The sequence below is a fragment of the Vitis riparia genome, chromosome 9, assembly GCF_004353265.1.
Source record: "Vitis riparia cultivar Riparia Gloire de Montpellier isolate 1030 chromosome 9, EGFV_Vit.rip_1.0, whole genome shotgun sequence".
NCBI lineage: Eukaryota > Viridiplantae > Streptophyta > Magnoliopsida > Vitales > Vitaceae > Vitis > Vitis riparia.
Genome location: NC_048439.1, coordinates 21393468 through 21407700, shown reverse-complemented (window position 1 = coordinate 21407700; position 14233 = coordinate 21393468). Strand labels below are relative to the sequence as shown.

The 14233-nt window shown below is 28.8% G+C and overlaps 1 protein-coding gene across 1 annotated transcript; it reads right to left on the bottom strand.

Annotated features, from left to right (window-relative positions):
* Nucleotides 1-9922: 9922 nt before the first annotated feature.
* LOC117921665 (receptor-like protein EIX2) lies at nucleotides 9923-13904 on the bottom strand. The gene is made up of 3 exons (XM_034839615.1): nucleotides 13593-13904; nucleotides 12308-13318; nucleotides 9923-12165 (listed from the first exon to the last, which is right to left on the bottom strand). The coding sequence occupies exons 2-3, from the start codon at nucleotides 13287-13289 to the stop codon at nucleotides 9980-9982; spliced, it is 3168 nt and encodes a 1055-aa protein (XP_034695506.1). The 5' UTR covers nucleotides 13290-13318; nucleotides 13593-13904; the 3' UTR covers nucleotides 9923-9979.
* Nucleotides 13905-14233: the final 329 nt, after the last annotated feature.

The window sequence follows — 14233 nt, the reverse complement described above, 5'->3', positions numbered from 1 at the left end:
CTAGGTCACAATTATAGGGAATCAAGTTTTGACAAACAAGAAAGGAGATCCAAAAACTTGATCCTAACATTCAACATGTAGATATTGAAGTCCAAAATCTTGTTCATACCTATAACTTTTCAGTAACTACATTGGATAGTTGAGTTTATAAGTGTTGGGTTGGGTTCTGACTTATCATATAAGTTAGGGCTAATCAAGGAGGTCTTTCCCCTTAATGTCATTTAAAAACAATAATAATAATAATAATAATAATAATTAGGGATGCACTTGCCCCTAGCAATATGTTGCTTGATTGTTGAGTTCAATGATAATCTTCACACAAAATCATATCTTCAAAGTACTAATTAAGTTATTGAATTAGTACCCATTGAACATTGAAATTTCCTTCCTGATCATTGAATGTGTAGTGAAATTTAGATTATTAAATAATGATATAAACAAATGAGATCAAAAATAAGAATACAAGGGAATAAGATTTAAATCTATACACAATATCACCTAATTTACTGGTGTCCTTTTGATACCAACTTGAAAAATTACCTTTCAATATTATAGTAGTAACCTTTTGACATCACCTGAAAAGATTCTACACTGTTTCTTTATATACTATCACTATTTATATACTATCATCATATACTAAAACCACTAAAGTGGCTTGTCATTCTTTTATTTATTTATTTATTATGAATTAGTAGACATTCAACAGGAAATATGATACTGGGGCCTCTTGGAGTTGCAACGTAGTCAACCTATGATGCTACATCCTAAAAATTGCTTATAGCCATTGTTTCTGCGTTGTTTGTTCATAGGAAGGGTTGTGGAGAAACCTTCGGAAATTTTTGAAACCCAAAGACAACTTTTGGGGATTTTGCTTGGTAATTTAGGGGTCACAGAAATTTGGGTAGGAATTAATTTTCCAGGAAAACTAATTAGAGATCGGGTCTTCAGGGTTGATGAATCTTTTGTTGAATAATTCTTTGGTCAATGAAGTGTTTGACCCGGTGCCAATGAGAAAACCACATCCAGTGAATGTTATCTTTAGTTTCTGAAAAGTTTAGGAAAGAATGGAGACCAAAAGATTAAAAAGAGAGAGAGAGAGAGAGAAGTAAGAAGGAAAGTCTAAACTTATGTATTTTCCTGCAAGAGCTATACAATATTAAGAAAAGAAAAAATTATTAAAAAATTAGAAAATAAAAAAGCAAAATACTAAGACTATGTTTGATTTATGAAAAAATTGAAGAAAAATGTAAAGAAAAAAAAATGTCATAACAAATTTTAGATAAGTTTCCCAAAACTTCCTCCACATTTTCCTCAACTTTTTTGAAACATCAAAACGAAACCATATTCTAAAACAACAAACTAAAGCATTATATCAAAATTTTCATGTATCCTTTTTGGTCGAGTTTTAAAAAAACATTTCCCAATTTTTCTTCAATTTTTCTGAAACATTGAAACGAAATCCTAACCCTCTTTGCCAATATTTTTCTAGCCACTAAAGAGATTACAAGACAAAAAACATTTTGTTGAACTTCATGTCTTCTCTTCAATGTCAACTCTTCAATACTTGTATGAGATTTTAGGGCTTTAACTATAATTTGGAGATTCAATAAGAGGAATGGCAAGAAGAGGAGAATGAATGACGAGAAAGAGGAGCAGGCCGGAGGGGTTTTGTTTTGGTTGCAAAATTACCCTTTTGCCATCACTTAAATAGGTTACAAGGGGAACACTTGTGTCTTTCATCAAAAAATGTAACATCTTCACTCCAAAAATGTACATTATATGCAATTAAAGCTTTGAGGGTATATTATTTGATTTTAAACTCGAAGGAGTAATGTGCAAGGCACATTATAGATTAGAGGGGTAAAGTGTAATAAACCCTAAATTATTTTTATATACCACTTCAAACTCATTTCACTTATTTTAAATTTTCAATATAAAGATTAAATAATTTAAAAGTACATAAGTCGGTAACTAATTTTAATTATATTTTATTTTCTTTGATTTTTTTTCATAGTATAATCAAATATAGATAAATTATTTTTTTCTCAATTTTTTCATAAATAATGAAACAAGAAAAAATTTTTAATTTTTCCTCTTTTTTTCCTCTTAATTTTATTTTCAAGAGCTAAACATAACATACACATTCTTAACACTTTGAAGAAACATACCACATTTTAAATCTTATACTTATCTTTACTTCTTGAAAATTTTGAGGGTAATTGGAACAAAAAGAAAATAAAAAGAAACAAATAAAAGAAAAAAAAACAGAGAATATATGTATATAAAATTAATAAATTATTTTTAGTTGTTTTTTTTTTTTAAATTCATTTCATTATTTTTTATCTTTTCTATATAAAAATAAAATAATTTGAAAGTTCATAAAAATTTTGAATCCCGAGACGAGTTTCGAGGATCTTGTATGGCAATTTAGAAGTTAAAGAAACTTTGGTAGGAATGAACTTTCTAGGAAGACTTAGAGATATGTCTTCAGGCTTAATGAATCCTTTTTGAATAATTGTTTGGTCAATGAAGTGTTTGACCCGGTCCCAATGAGAAGACCACGCCGAGTGGAAGTAATCTCTACTTTCTGAAAAGTTTCGGAGAGTGGAAAATTTTTTAAAGGAGAATATGGAAACTTGGAAAGAAAGGAAATGTTAAATTCAACTTCTCACCTTTAAGACTTCTTTTTATTTCCATAGAATGAGTAAAAGAAAAAAAATATTAAAAAATTGTTGTTTCTATGCTTGTATAACACGAGTAAGGAAAAAATTATTGACTAAAAAAAAAAGTAAAACACTAACGAGAAGAAAGTATGTTCCTATTCTATTATATAAAAATAATTATAAAATATAAATTATTTAAAAATAATTTAAGTTTCACATTGATCAATCGTTATATTTAAAGATTAAGAGAAGAATGTATATTTATACACTTATATAAAAAAGAAATTACAAAATAAGTACTACTTTTGATTATCTTAAACACTAATTTTTATTAATGAGTACATGAAATTTGAATTACTTTTTTTAAAAATTTATTTTGTAATTATTTGTTTTTTGAATATCTAAAAATGCATTTTAAAAAAAATTAAACGGCTTCAAAGTGGACAAAATTTTTAATTAATTTTAGTTATATTTGATTAAAACATAAAAAAAAAAAGTATTTTAAATATAGTTTTTCCTTTTAAAATTTCTTAGAATTACATATAGCATAATTAATGTGAAGGAAATATACCGTAAAACTCACTATTTTCCTTAGAATCTTTCATCCATCAAATCTTAATTTTGAGAAATTTTAAACATATCCACAATTGCTCTTTTTATATATATTTACCTCTCTTATTTCTTTTTTTTTTAAATAAAGATAAAAAATAAATATGAAAAGACAATATTACCCTTTTCCTCTTCCTCTTTTCTCACTATAGTAAGTTGTTTATAACATTTGGGATGTCAATTCCAAAAACATAAATATTGTCAAACTAATTTTTTTATGAAATTTTGATAAATGCTAAAATATAATTAATAGGGTTGATTCTAAAAATAAATATAATATAATAAAAATAAATAATAAGAAAATGTACATTAGAGGAAGTATCATTCCATAAATTCTATTATTTTCCGTGTGAAAGATGATATTTCACGTGGGAAAACAGTGGGTTGATTGCCTAATTCAAATTCAAAATCCAAATCCAAATGGTCAAATCCTAGTTGCCAAGTAGGATGGAAAAAAAGGGCACATCAGAATTTGCAATAATTAATAGTTTGTTGGATGTAATAATTAATCTATGCAGGCGTGAGTCATCCACGCGTTACAAACTCGGGGATGGAAATCTGAAAATTTATATTTTTAAAAATAAAATAATTTTACAATATTTTTAAAAATAATACTTGAAAAGGGGTGTTGATTTTATTTTTTTAACATTTCAGTCTTATTTTTAATATATCAATTTTATAATAATATAATAAAAAAATTAAAAAAATATATTTTAATTGTGTAGTGGTTTATAAACGAAATTCCACTCAAATGCAACCCGATCCGATCCAATTCAATACACCGACTTTGAAGGGCCCCACCAAAAAGCTGTTGGCCTGTAATCCATCGACAAGGAACTTGCCAGTTGCCAGCCATTTTCCTCTGGAATTTTCCTGGAAAACATCCTTACAGATTCTCAAGGAAGCCTCTCAGCTCTATGATCTATCTATATATATATATTCCTCTACCAGCAGTAGAGACACCAAGGAATTAAGTATCAGTGGTGGAAATAAAGGAAGAAGAAGAAGACAAAGATGAGTATATTCCAAGTGTTTGATATGAGAAAGAAGGTGATAAAAAGAGAGGGAGCCGGAGCTGTGTGCCCATGCTGTGGAGGCCCTGTTGTTGCAACGCTTCTTGACTGCAATTTGCATGTCTGCTGTATCCCTGTCTCCCGCAAAACCAAGACCAAATACTTCTGCGCCATCTGTTCTCGTCCGCTCACCCTTACCACCCGCTGATTTTTTTTCCTCATTAGTCATTACAACACCATAAAATCATAGTAATATATACGGGTATGACAACTCAGAAAAAATTTTGAGGTGGGTGTTTGTCTTTTGTATTTGTTAATAATGATCAAGAATTAATATTGATGAATGGGAGTGTTTTTGTTTTGAATTTAATATGGATGGATTGTGGAGTCTTGTAGTTTTGGTTGTGAAAAGCCAAGGGAATTAATTTGAAGTGGGTGTTTGTGCTTTCCCTTTTGTTATTTGTTCACCTATTGTAGTTTGACCATATAAAATAATTTTATTATTTATTTTTATAGAAAAAATATAATTTATAGTTTTATTAAAATACTAATATATATGTATTTTAAAATATGATTTTTACTAAAGTATATATATATTTTTTCCTTAGTATTTTGTTGTTTAAACTCACAATCATAATGATGGGCTAGACACTTTGCTTCAAAGGTCATCGACAATGGTTTCAACTTTTATGTCACTCGCGATGTTTTTATTTTGTCTACTATTGGTGGGATTTCTTTTTTTTTTTTTTTGGTGTCCAAGAACTACATTAATCAACGCCGGCCCCCCCTTTTTTTTTATGAAAAACTATATTATTGTTATATTTCATTTCTAAATATTTATTGATTTATTTTTTTAATTATTATTATTTTTACTTTCTTTTTCTGCAAATCCTTTGTGGTAATGACTTAATTACTTATGTTTATATGTTTAATTATCTTTTCCATTTACTTTTTAAAAGATAACATTGATATTATATAAAAATAATTTATTAATTCATACATTTCACATATAGCAATGTTCTCATATCTTAATACCAACTTTTTTTTTCTTTCTTTTTTTTTTTTTCTTTTTTTAAGTATAAGTTTTTTTTTTTCTTTTTAGCAAAATTACCATATAACCATAAAACTTAAACTCTTAGTGAGCCAAAGAAGCTTTTGGCTGTATGGTCCTGTAAAGACAACTTAGTTGAGAGTGTGAAATAGAAGACTCCCTTTTAAGTTCTTAGTTGGAATCAAAGAGGAATTGTTAGATTCAACTAACAGAACAATTTAGCTCACATCGGCGCCGATCTCTCACTGAGACGAGAAGTGGTGACTCCTGACCCCCGGAGGTTTAACTGCAAGGACAATGATCGGCAGATCGAGTTAAAAAATTGAGAGAGAAGCACACAGATCGATCGACGACAACACTATACCTAGGTAGTAGTTCAAATATGAAACTATTAGGGGGTTGTGTCACACCCCAAAACCCATTTTAGAGGCATGACGATTATTTTACACCTTAAACCTAAAGATTCAAAGTGGAAACAACATAAATATTTCTCTTGTAATTAGAAATTATCAATTACCAAATTTCTATTTAGAGTAGTAAAATAAATAAATTTTATAATCCTCAATTCTTAACTTTAAAAACTAATACATCAACCAAAGTGTTATTGTCCAAATAACTCCAAACTTAAATAATTCAAATGAGAATTAAATTTTAACATCTAAATACTGTGCAAAATAAAGTTGTACCAAAATCCTAACAAATAAAAAAAAATCCCCAATCTAGCCATCACTCATCGCCCAAACTGAGAGTACCTAAAAAATTATTAACGAAGTGGTATGAGTTTAAAGCTTAATAAGGAATATCAATACAGTTTCATTGATAAAATATTTTAAATTATAATCACAAACTAGACATATAACATATAATTATTTTCATAAAAAAACTTTTTAGTTCAAAATGTTAATACAATCAAACTTTTCAACAAAACTTTCTCATATTCATTCCAAAAAAATTTCTCATCGAAATCAAATTAAATACATTCAAAATATATTTACTCTAGTTATCAAATAACAAATTATGCTTAATTAGGGGGACTTTACAAATGAATGACTTGTTTCAAATTTGTTTCATTTAAGGTGAATAAAACCAAATGTCAATAATTATAATCTGTTGATTAAAGTCATAAAATCAACTATTATAACCTATTAATTAGGGTTATATAATATCAATTATTATAACCTATTGATTAGACCCAAATATGTAACAATTATAATCCATTTGATTAAGGCCATAGAAATTAGAGTCAAACACTTCATTTCATTAATTTAAACTTACAAAACAAAATATTATATATTCACAATTTTCATTTTTCATAAACAAAGAAAATGTTCAACATATTTTTCCTACAAAACATATTTTTGATCCATGCATATAAATAAAAATAATATTTTTACACATTTTAAAATATAATATAAAAATAAAATTAATTCATTTTACAAAATCTACATTAATTTCCTTTACCTTGAAGAAACACTCAAGATTTTAAAAAATTTAGCTTGAAGAATTTACTCATCACTTAACATATTATCATACACAACATTTATTATTGATTATTTATCTAAAGATATAAATTTGAACAATATTTTATATAGTTTTCAATAATTCTAATTAATTTCTTATGTTAATATTATTAGAGATAATATTATTTTTAACTTTCTAAACAATAATAAATTAATTTAATAAATTTTCAAATTTTTATAAAATTCATATTCCTTCTTAATTTTAATTTTATACTAACTATTTATTTCTTTATATACTTAAATTAAATTAAATCTTGTAAAAAAAACTATTATTATTATTATTATTATTATTATTATTATTCCCATCATCCAACTATCACTTAACCACAATTCCATTATTTCACCCATATATATATATATATATATATATATATATATATTATTACTTTCAATAGCCTGTAACACCATTTCCAATCTTTTTAATTTAAAAAAACCTAAATAAACAAACCCTGATATAAGTTGAGATCTCTAAATTATTCAAATTTAATTAACAAATATAAAATACTAATATGATGATTAAAATATTACCTAAAAAATTAATCTTTAAACCTTAATCCTCTAATTCTTCAATCTTATACCTTCCGATCTTTCTGATTTTCATATAAAATGGTTTTCTAAATAGAGAAGATTGAGAAAATATAATTTATAGCTCAAGTTTTTAAAAGCAAAAACTTTTCTATCCTTATTAAATTAATTAATTTTTAAATTATGATTTTACCCAATTTTTGGGTGTGGGGTATTACAGGTTGTTAGGGAACTAAGGAGAAGAGAAAGATAAAGAAGGCAAGCTGAACGCAACTTTCCAACATTCGGAAGGTCTTCAGCTCAGCAACTTAAATCTCTTTTTCAGTTTTTCCCCCGAAGAACCCCCCTGGGGTGGTGAATGAGAGAGAGAGGCCCTCGCATGTGTTTGAATAGTTTTATCAAAAGGAGCTTAAGACATAAAAATAATATGATATAAAAATTAGGGAAATATAACTTTTTGGCGAAGCCTTGTTTTTAACTAGGACATAAATTTATGTCATGTTTAATGAAACTTTCATTACACCAAAGTTATCCATTTCTTTAGCTTCGACTTTTTATTAAAACAAAAAAAAATCCAAAATCAAATAAAAAAAGATTATATTTTAATTTTTAAATAATTATTATTTAAGTTTTTTCGTTAGATTTATCATTTTTGAAAAAATTAATTCATTAAAATGGATGAAGTGATTCTAAATTTGTATATTTAACCCATCTTATGATTGAACTTGGAAGCTAATGTATATATATATATATATATATATCAATGTCCTTCAACATTTAGATGATTAGATTATTTTTACAAGAAAAAAAAGGAAGAATATTTTTGTCAAAATTGAATATTTTTTAAGCTGAAAAAAATGTCAGAGTTTAAAGCCAGTTTCTTTCTTCTATTTCTTGGAATTAAAGTCACTTTCTCACTGTTGTTTCTTTGTGGATCTTTTTGTTAAGAATCCATGTTACTCTTAACTTTGGTTTTAAATTCACATTATTGCTAGAATACTTATACTATGTTTAGTTCTTTGAAAATTTAAGGAAAATATAAAGAAAAGAAATAAAGAAAGAAAGTAGAATAAAAGAAAAAGTGAAAAAAAATATATCAATTTAAAATCAATAAATTATTTTTAAATATTTTTCAAACTCATTGAATTTTTTTCTATTATATAAAGATGAACTAATTTAAATATATATAAATTTCAAACAGTGTTTTTAAAATTTTATTTTTAAAATAGAGATTAAAAAATAGTTTTTTTTTTAATTTTAAAAAATAAGAGTGTTTGACAAGATATTTTAAAAAATAGTTTAAAAATAAACTTGTTTAGATGAAAGAATTGTATTGTTTTTAAAAACAATGTTTTATTTTTATTTTATAAAAAAAATTATAAATTTAATTTATAATAATATGAAATCAAATTTAAGTTAAGTCTTATTAAAAAATAAAAAATAAATCTAAAATTATGTATGAGTTAAAAATAAATAATTTTTTTAAATTATGAAACAATTTATTTATTCTAGTGAAACAAAAATTACTATAAGAAAAAAATAATTTGAATATTCATTTTTAATACAACCCAAATAAGTACTTTATTTTATTTTTATTTTTTTTAATTTATTGTTTTTAGAAATTGTTTTTAAGTTAAAGAACCAAAAAAAGTTTTTTGTATTTTATAAAAATAAGGATATTTGATAAGTTGTTTTTATAAAAGGACTTTAAAAAAAAAAAAAGACTTGTTTGGATAAATTAATTGTTTTATTTTATTTTTTTGATTTTGTAAAAACATTTTAAATTCAATTTATACCATATTAATTAATTAAATTTAATTGAAATCTTATTGAAAATGAAAATAATATTTTTGTAGGAGAATAAAATGAAATCAGGTGTATATTAAAAAAAAAAAATCATTGACGAGAAATCATGTAAATTTAAATTTTTATTAAATTTATCCCTATTTAATAATGATGATTCCCACAACTTTTTTTCAGAACTAATTTTCATTTCACCTACAATAATTTGAGAATTAATTTTGATATTGTAAATTTAAAAATTTTATCTGGTCATTTTTAAATAAAAAGGAAAAAAATATTTATAAATTCTTTTATATCTCCAATTCAATCTTTCTTGGCACATATCAGGTCAAAATGATATTGAACTTTACACATGGTGAAGGAGTTGTTCAATCACTATCAAATAGACTTTTTTCTAGATTAAAGAGGACAAGTTGCCAATAATGTTGTAGAATTTTCATAAACCTATAAACTTTTTCCATCAAGGAGGTAGAAATTTCATTAGTATGAGAAAATTTTCCACATTCATAGCATCATTCACGGAAGACATAATTGTACCTACCTCCCCCCAAAGGTGTGGAAATCATGCATCAAGAAGTTAAAGGGTTTACATGGTGGAGCACACTAAAGTGTTTCTTTCTATTTTTCTCATTGCTTGTTACTTGGGTTAAGAAGAATTGAAATTCTTAGAGATAAGAAAACGAACTGGATTTGCAGGCTTTTCATGCATGGAAAATGACTAAAGTTGGCATCCCAGTATGTGAAAACGATCAAATTTACTTTCAAAGTGTATGCATATAGCTTTACAAGTAAAATTTATTGTTGTCTTCCATGACTTCTGGTATAGGTTGCTGCTCTTCTTCTTCTTCTTCTTCTCAACCAGAATGTCTTATCAATGATTTCATCCACAATATTCCAGTAAGCATCACACCAAGATTTCCTGCTTACTAAAACAAAATAAGGAACCAAAATACCTGCTGCAAACCCTAATCCAACGCTCAAATAAAACCATCGATCAATGAAATGATTGTCATTTTCATCGGTACCAGTGCTGTGCTCTTTATCAGAATCCTCATCTAGGCATTTTTCAACAAGAGGAGCTCCGCAAAGACCTGGGTTTCCATCAAAGGCAAGTTCATCAAAAGTTGTCATCTGTCCTGTAAAAGGAATCCTACCAGAGAAGTTGTTGTTTGACAGATTCAAAGAACCCAAAAAAGATAATGAAGCCATGCTAGAAGGAATTGTGCCGAAGAGCTTATTGCTTGATAGATCAAGGGATAACAATTCCTTCAACCTTGAAATGCTTTCAGGAATTTGGCCAGTAATGTGGTTCCGTGACAGGTTGAGAGCCACCAAACCAAATAATTCTGTTATTGCCTCTGGAAACTCTCCACTTAAATTATTGCCAGACAGGTCTATACTGGTAACAAGGGAAAGAGTTCTGGTATATTCTAGACGTTGTCCTTTCATGTTCACAACCAAGCTTTCTTCATAATATTGCCCTCCATACCGTCTGCCTTGAAAGCTCCCATATAACACAAATTGGTTTATATATTTCTCTTGAGTCATTGCTTTGAGGCCACCCAATATAGGTGGAATGCTGCCAGTCAAATTATTTTGTGAGAGGTCCAGGACATGCAATGAACGTAGATATGAAAGCTCAGAAGGAAGACTGCCAGAGAACCCATTCGACCTCAAGTTAAGGATTTTAAGACCCATAAAAGCAGCTCCAATCCATGTTGGAATGTTACCTGACAATCTGTTGTAACTGAGATCAAGAGTTTCCAAACTAGACAAATTTTGGAAAGATGAGGGCAGCCCTCCTGAAAGGTTGTTGTTTTCCATGTGAAGAGATTGAAGCCACTTTAACTGACCCAACTGTTCTGGAATTCTTCCGGACAAGTCATTGTTTCCTAGATCTAGAACTCTTAAGGAAGAGCAATTGATTATGGTTAAGGGAATGCTTCCTGTCAAACTATTCCATGAAAGATGAATGATATCAAGACCCCTTATATCTCCTATTGAAGCTGGGATGACCCCTGTTATTTGATTACCCGAGAGAGAAAGGACCCTCAAGCTTGGAATGGATTCACCTATGCTCGGTGGGATGGGACCCGAAAAATTATTGTTGGAGAAATCTAGTGATTCAATAGTTTTGGTTGGAAGAGGAATAGGTCCTTCAAAGAGGTTGGAGCTGAAATCAATCAATGCATATTGAGAAACATTTAATGGATTTGGTAACTGGCCATGCAAGTGATTGAGAGAAAGATTTAAGAAATCTAAATTAGAAGAAAGATTCCAAAACCAGTTTGGTATGGGACTTGAAATGCTAGTGTTTGAGAAATCAAGAGACACAAGCTCCTTTTGGGACTGAAGCCAAGCTGGAAAAGAAGGACCTAAACTGCATGAACCAAAAGCAAGGTCCCAGATCTGGAAAGGGGGGACCCAACTAGAATTTACATTCAAATTGAAACCTGAATTGGACTGCATGTACAGATGTTTCAACTTACTTAGCTTTGAGAAATGCTCTGCAGAGAGAATCCCTGTCAAAATATTGAAAGAAACTTCCAGGTAAAGTAATTCAGAAAGCTGTCCAAAACTATCTGGGAGAGTCCCATTCAGTTGGTTAGTTCCAAGCCACATATCTGTCAAGTGTTGCAATGACCCTAAAGTTGCAGGGATGGGACCTTGAAGGCTGTTATTGTTTAGTTTGAGGCTCTCAAGATTTGACAATGCCCCTAAAGAAGCAGGGATAAGGCCTTCAAACTCGTTATATGACAGGTCTAGTTCCACAAGATTTTCAAGCAGTCCCAACCATTCTGCTAATTTGCCAACTAATTGATTGTTCGGCAGGATCAAATTAGTCAAGTAATGCAAATAACTTTTAGAGCTGCAGTTTTCCATTCCTTCCAGAAATTGAGGTAAACTTCCTGTCAAGTTATTATGGCCTAAGTCCAAATATTTTAGGCTGCAGAAGCTTCCAATGGAGTCAGGAATGCTACCTGCAATCACCAAGAACAAAAAAAGAAAAGAGAAGAAAAAAAAAAAAATCATCTATTAACAGATAGTATAATAATATATACCAATTATAAAGTCATAAGCAATAAATTTAAGGAAGAGCAGTGAAAGTTATTTGAAGTTTACCATGAAAGTTATTTGAAGCCAAAATGAGGACCTCTATCTTTTTCCAACCTTCCCTCAATTGTTGAGAGCAATTGCCAGTAAGATTTCCATTGCCATACAGGTTCAAGTATTGCAGATTAGGTAGCTGATTGAGACCAAGAGGAATACTGTTTAAGCTGTTGTAGCTTAGATCAATGAATGTAAGGCTGCTGATATTTACAAGCAATTCCAAAATTGTTGAATCAAGGTAGTTCCAACTCATGGATATAACAGAAAGCATAGTAAAATTAACTACTGAGGCTGGAGAAACTGAACCCGAGAGGCGACAATCAGATAGATGCAACTCGGTTAAAAATGGAAGCTTGTTTAATACATCCATCCAATTTGATCTAACAAATGAAAGGTCGACTTGGTTCATCTTGAGATGCTTCAAGGAAATAAGACCAATCATCCACTCAAAATTATCAGTAGATAGACCATTCCCATATTGAGAAGAAAGATCAAGATCCTGCAACCTTGAGAGGTTTCCCAAATTTGGAGGGATTACACCGCTAAACCCAGCATTTGATATGTTTAGATATTGTAAATTCTTCAAAGATCCAAAGAATTCCGGAATTGGGATGCTTTCAAATGTGTTAAAACTCAAGTCTAAATGTTTCAAGGACTTGAGTTTTAACAATGAAGAACTAATCTCCCCACTCAAGTTCATTGAGCTCCATTTCTCAAATTCATACAAAGGAGAATATGGATTATGAAGATCTACGAAAATAACACTTCTGGTACTATTTTCACAACTAATCCCTTCCCATTGACAACAATTACTTCCTTTCCATGATGAAAATCGATTTTTGGAATATTTGAGATCGCTTTTTAAGTCAATAAGGGCTTCTCGGTCGGATTCTAGGCAATCTGTCAAATGAGTTTCATCCTTATAAGCAATTGTTCCTCTCACCATTAAATAGAGAAGAGCTAAAAGGAAACCCAGAATTGAAATCCTCTCCATTTATTATGCAATTCACCAACTATGAACACCTGTAAAAACTTAATTGCAACATGTTATATCTCTTTTCATGAATTGAAGAAAAATTTTGTTTCCCATATACGTATAAAAAGAAGACAAATGCATCAAGACACTCAATAACACATGTAAGAAAGATCATCAATCTAATTAGATAAGAAAATTTGTCAAGTACTTGTGCATCATCCTTCTATGCATGTTAAGAAAAAATAATTAGAATCACCTCACCCAAGAATGTTTGCACTGAATGATTGTTCCAGATCAAAATATCCATGGAATAGAAATTACCTGCAAGAGAATTTTAGAAGCAAATCTACTTTTGATGATTGTGGTAGATCAAAACATCCAAGGTAGAGAGAATTTCAGAGACATTAGATAGAGAAACTCATCGCTAAGAATACCCTAGGATTAGATAGATGACCTCTGAATTGAATGTAAAGTTTTATATTTGGAAGCCTTTTCCTATGAGTGGCAACAGATATTTATAAGAGATGGAAAGTCTGGAAATCGTTTATGATCTTTTGATCAAAGGGATAGATTGATGAAATTGAATATTGTTGGCTGCTCCTTGGGATGGTTGCAAGTGATCAAATGATTGTGGTACTGGAAGATTCCTTGCCTCTTCCATTTAATTCAAAGTTTATATCGGTTCTATCACCATGACCACTTTTTCTTTAATCATTTTTTTAATATTTTTTTTTGTCATTTCTTGGTACCTAATCCTTGTCCATTGTATGTAACCCAAAAAGAAAGAAATATGCATAAATTAAAATTTCAATACACACCAAACAAATTGTAGCAAACCGCTTTCAAAATATATGGAAAAAATTGTTAGATACTCAACAATGTCACATTTAAGAAAGTTCATCAATCTGATAAGAAAAATTGTCGAGTACTTATGCATCTTACCTTGATACATGTTAAGAAAA

What these genes read in the sequence shown, in the direction of transcription:
- LOC117921665 (XM_034839615.1), bottom strand. Translation starts at nt 13,289, where the DNA reads ATGGAGAGGATTTCAATTCTGGGTTTCCTTTTAGCTCTTCTCTATTTA. An exon ending in GGCTTCAAATAACTTTCATG is followed by an intron (nt 12,166 to 12,307) that starts GTAAACTTCAAA and finishes TGGTGATTGCAG; the next exon opens with GTAGCATTCCTGACTCCATT.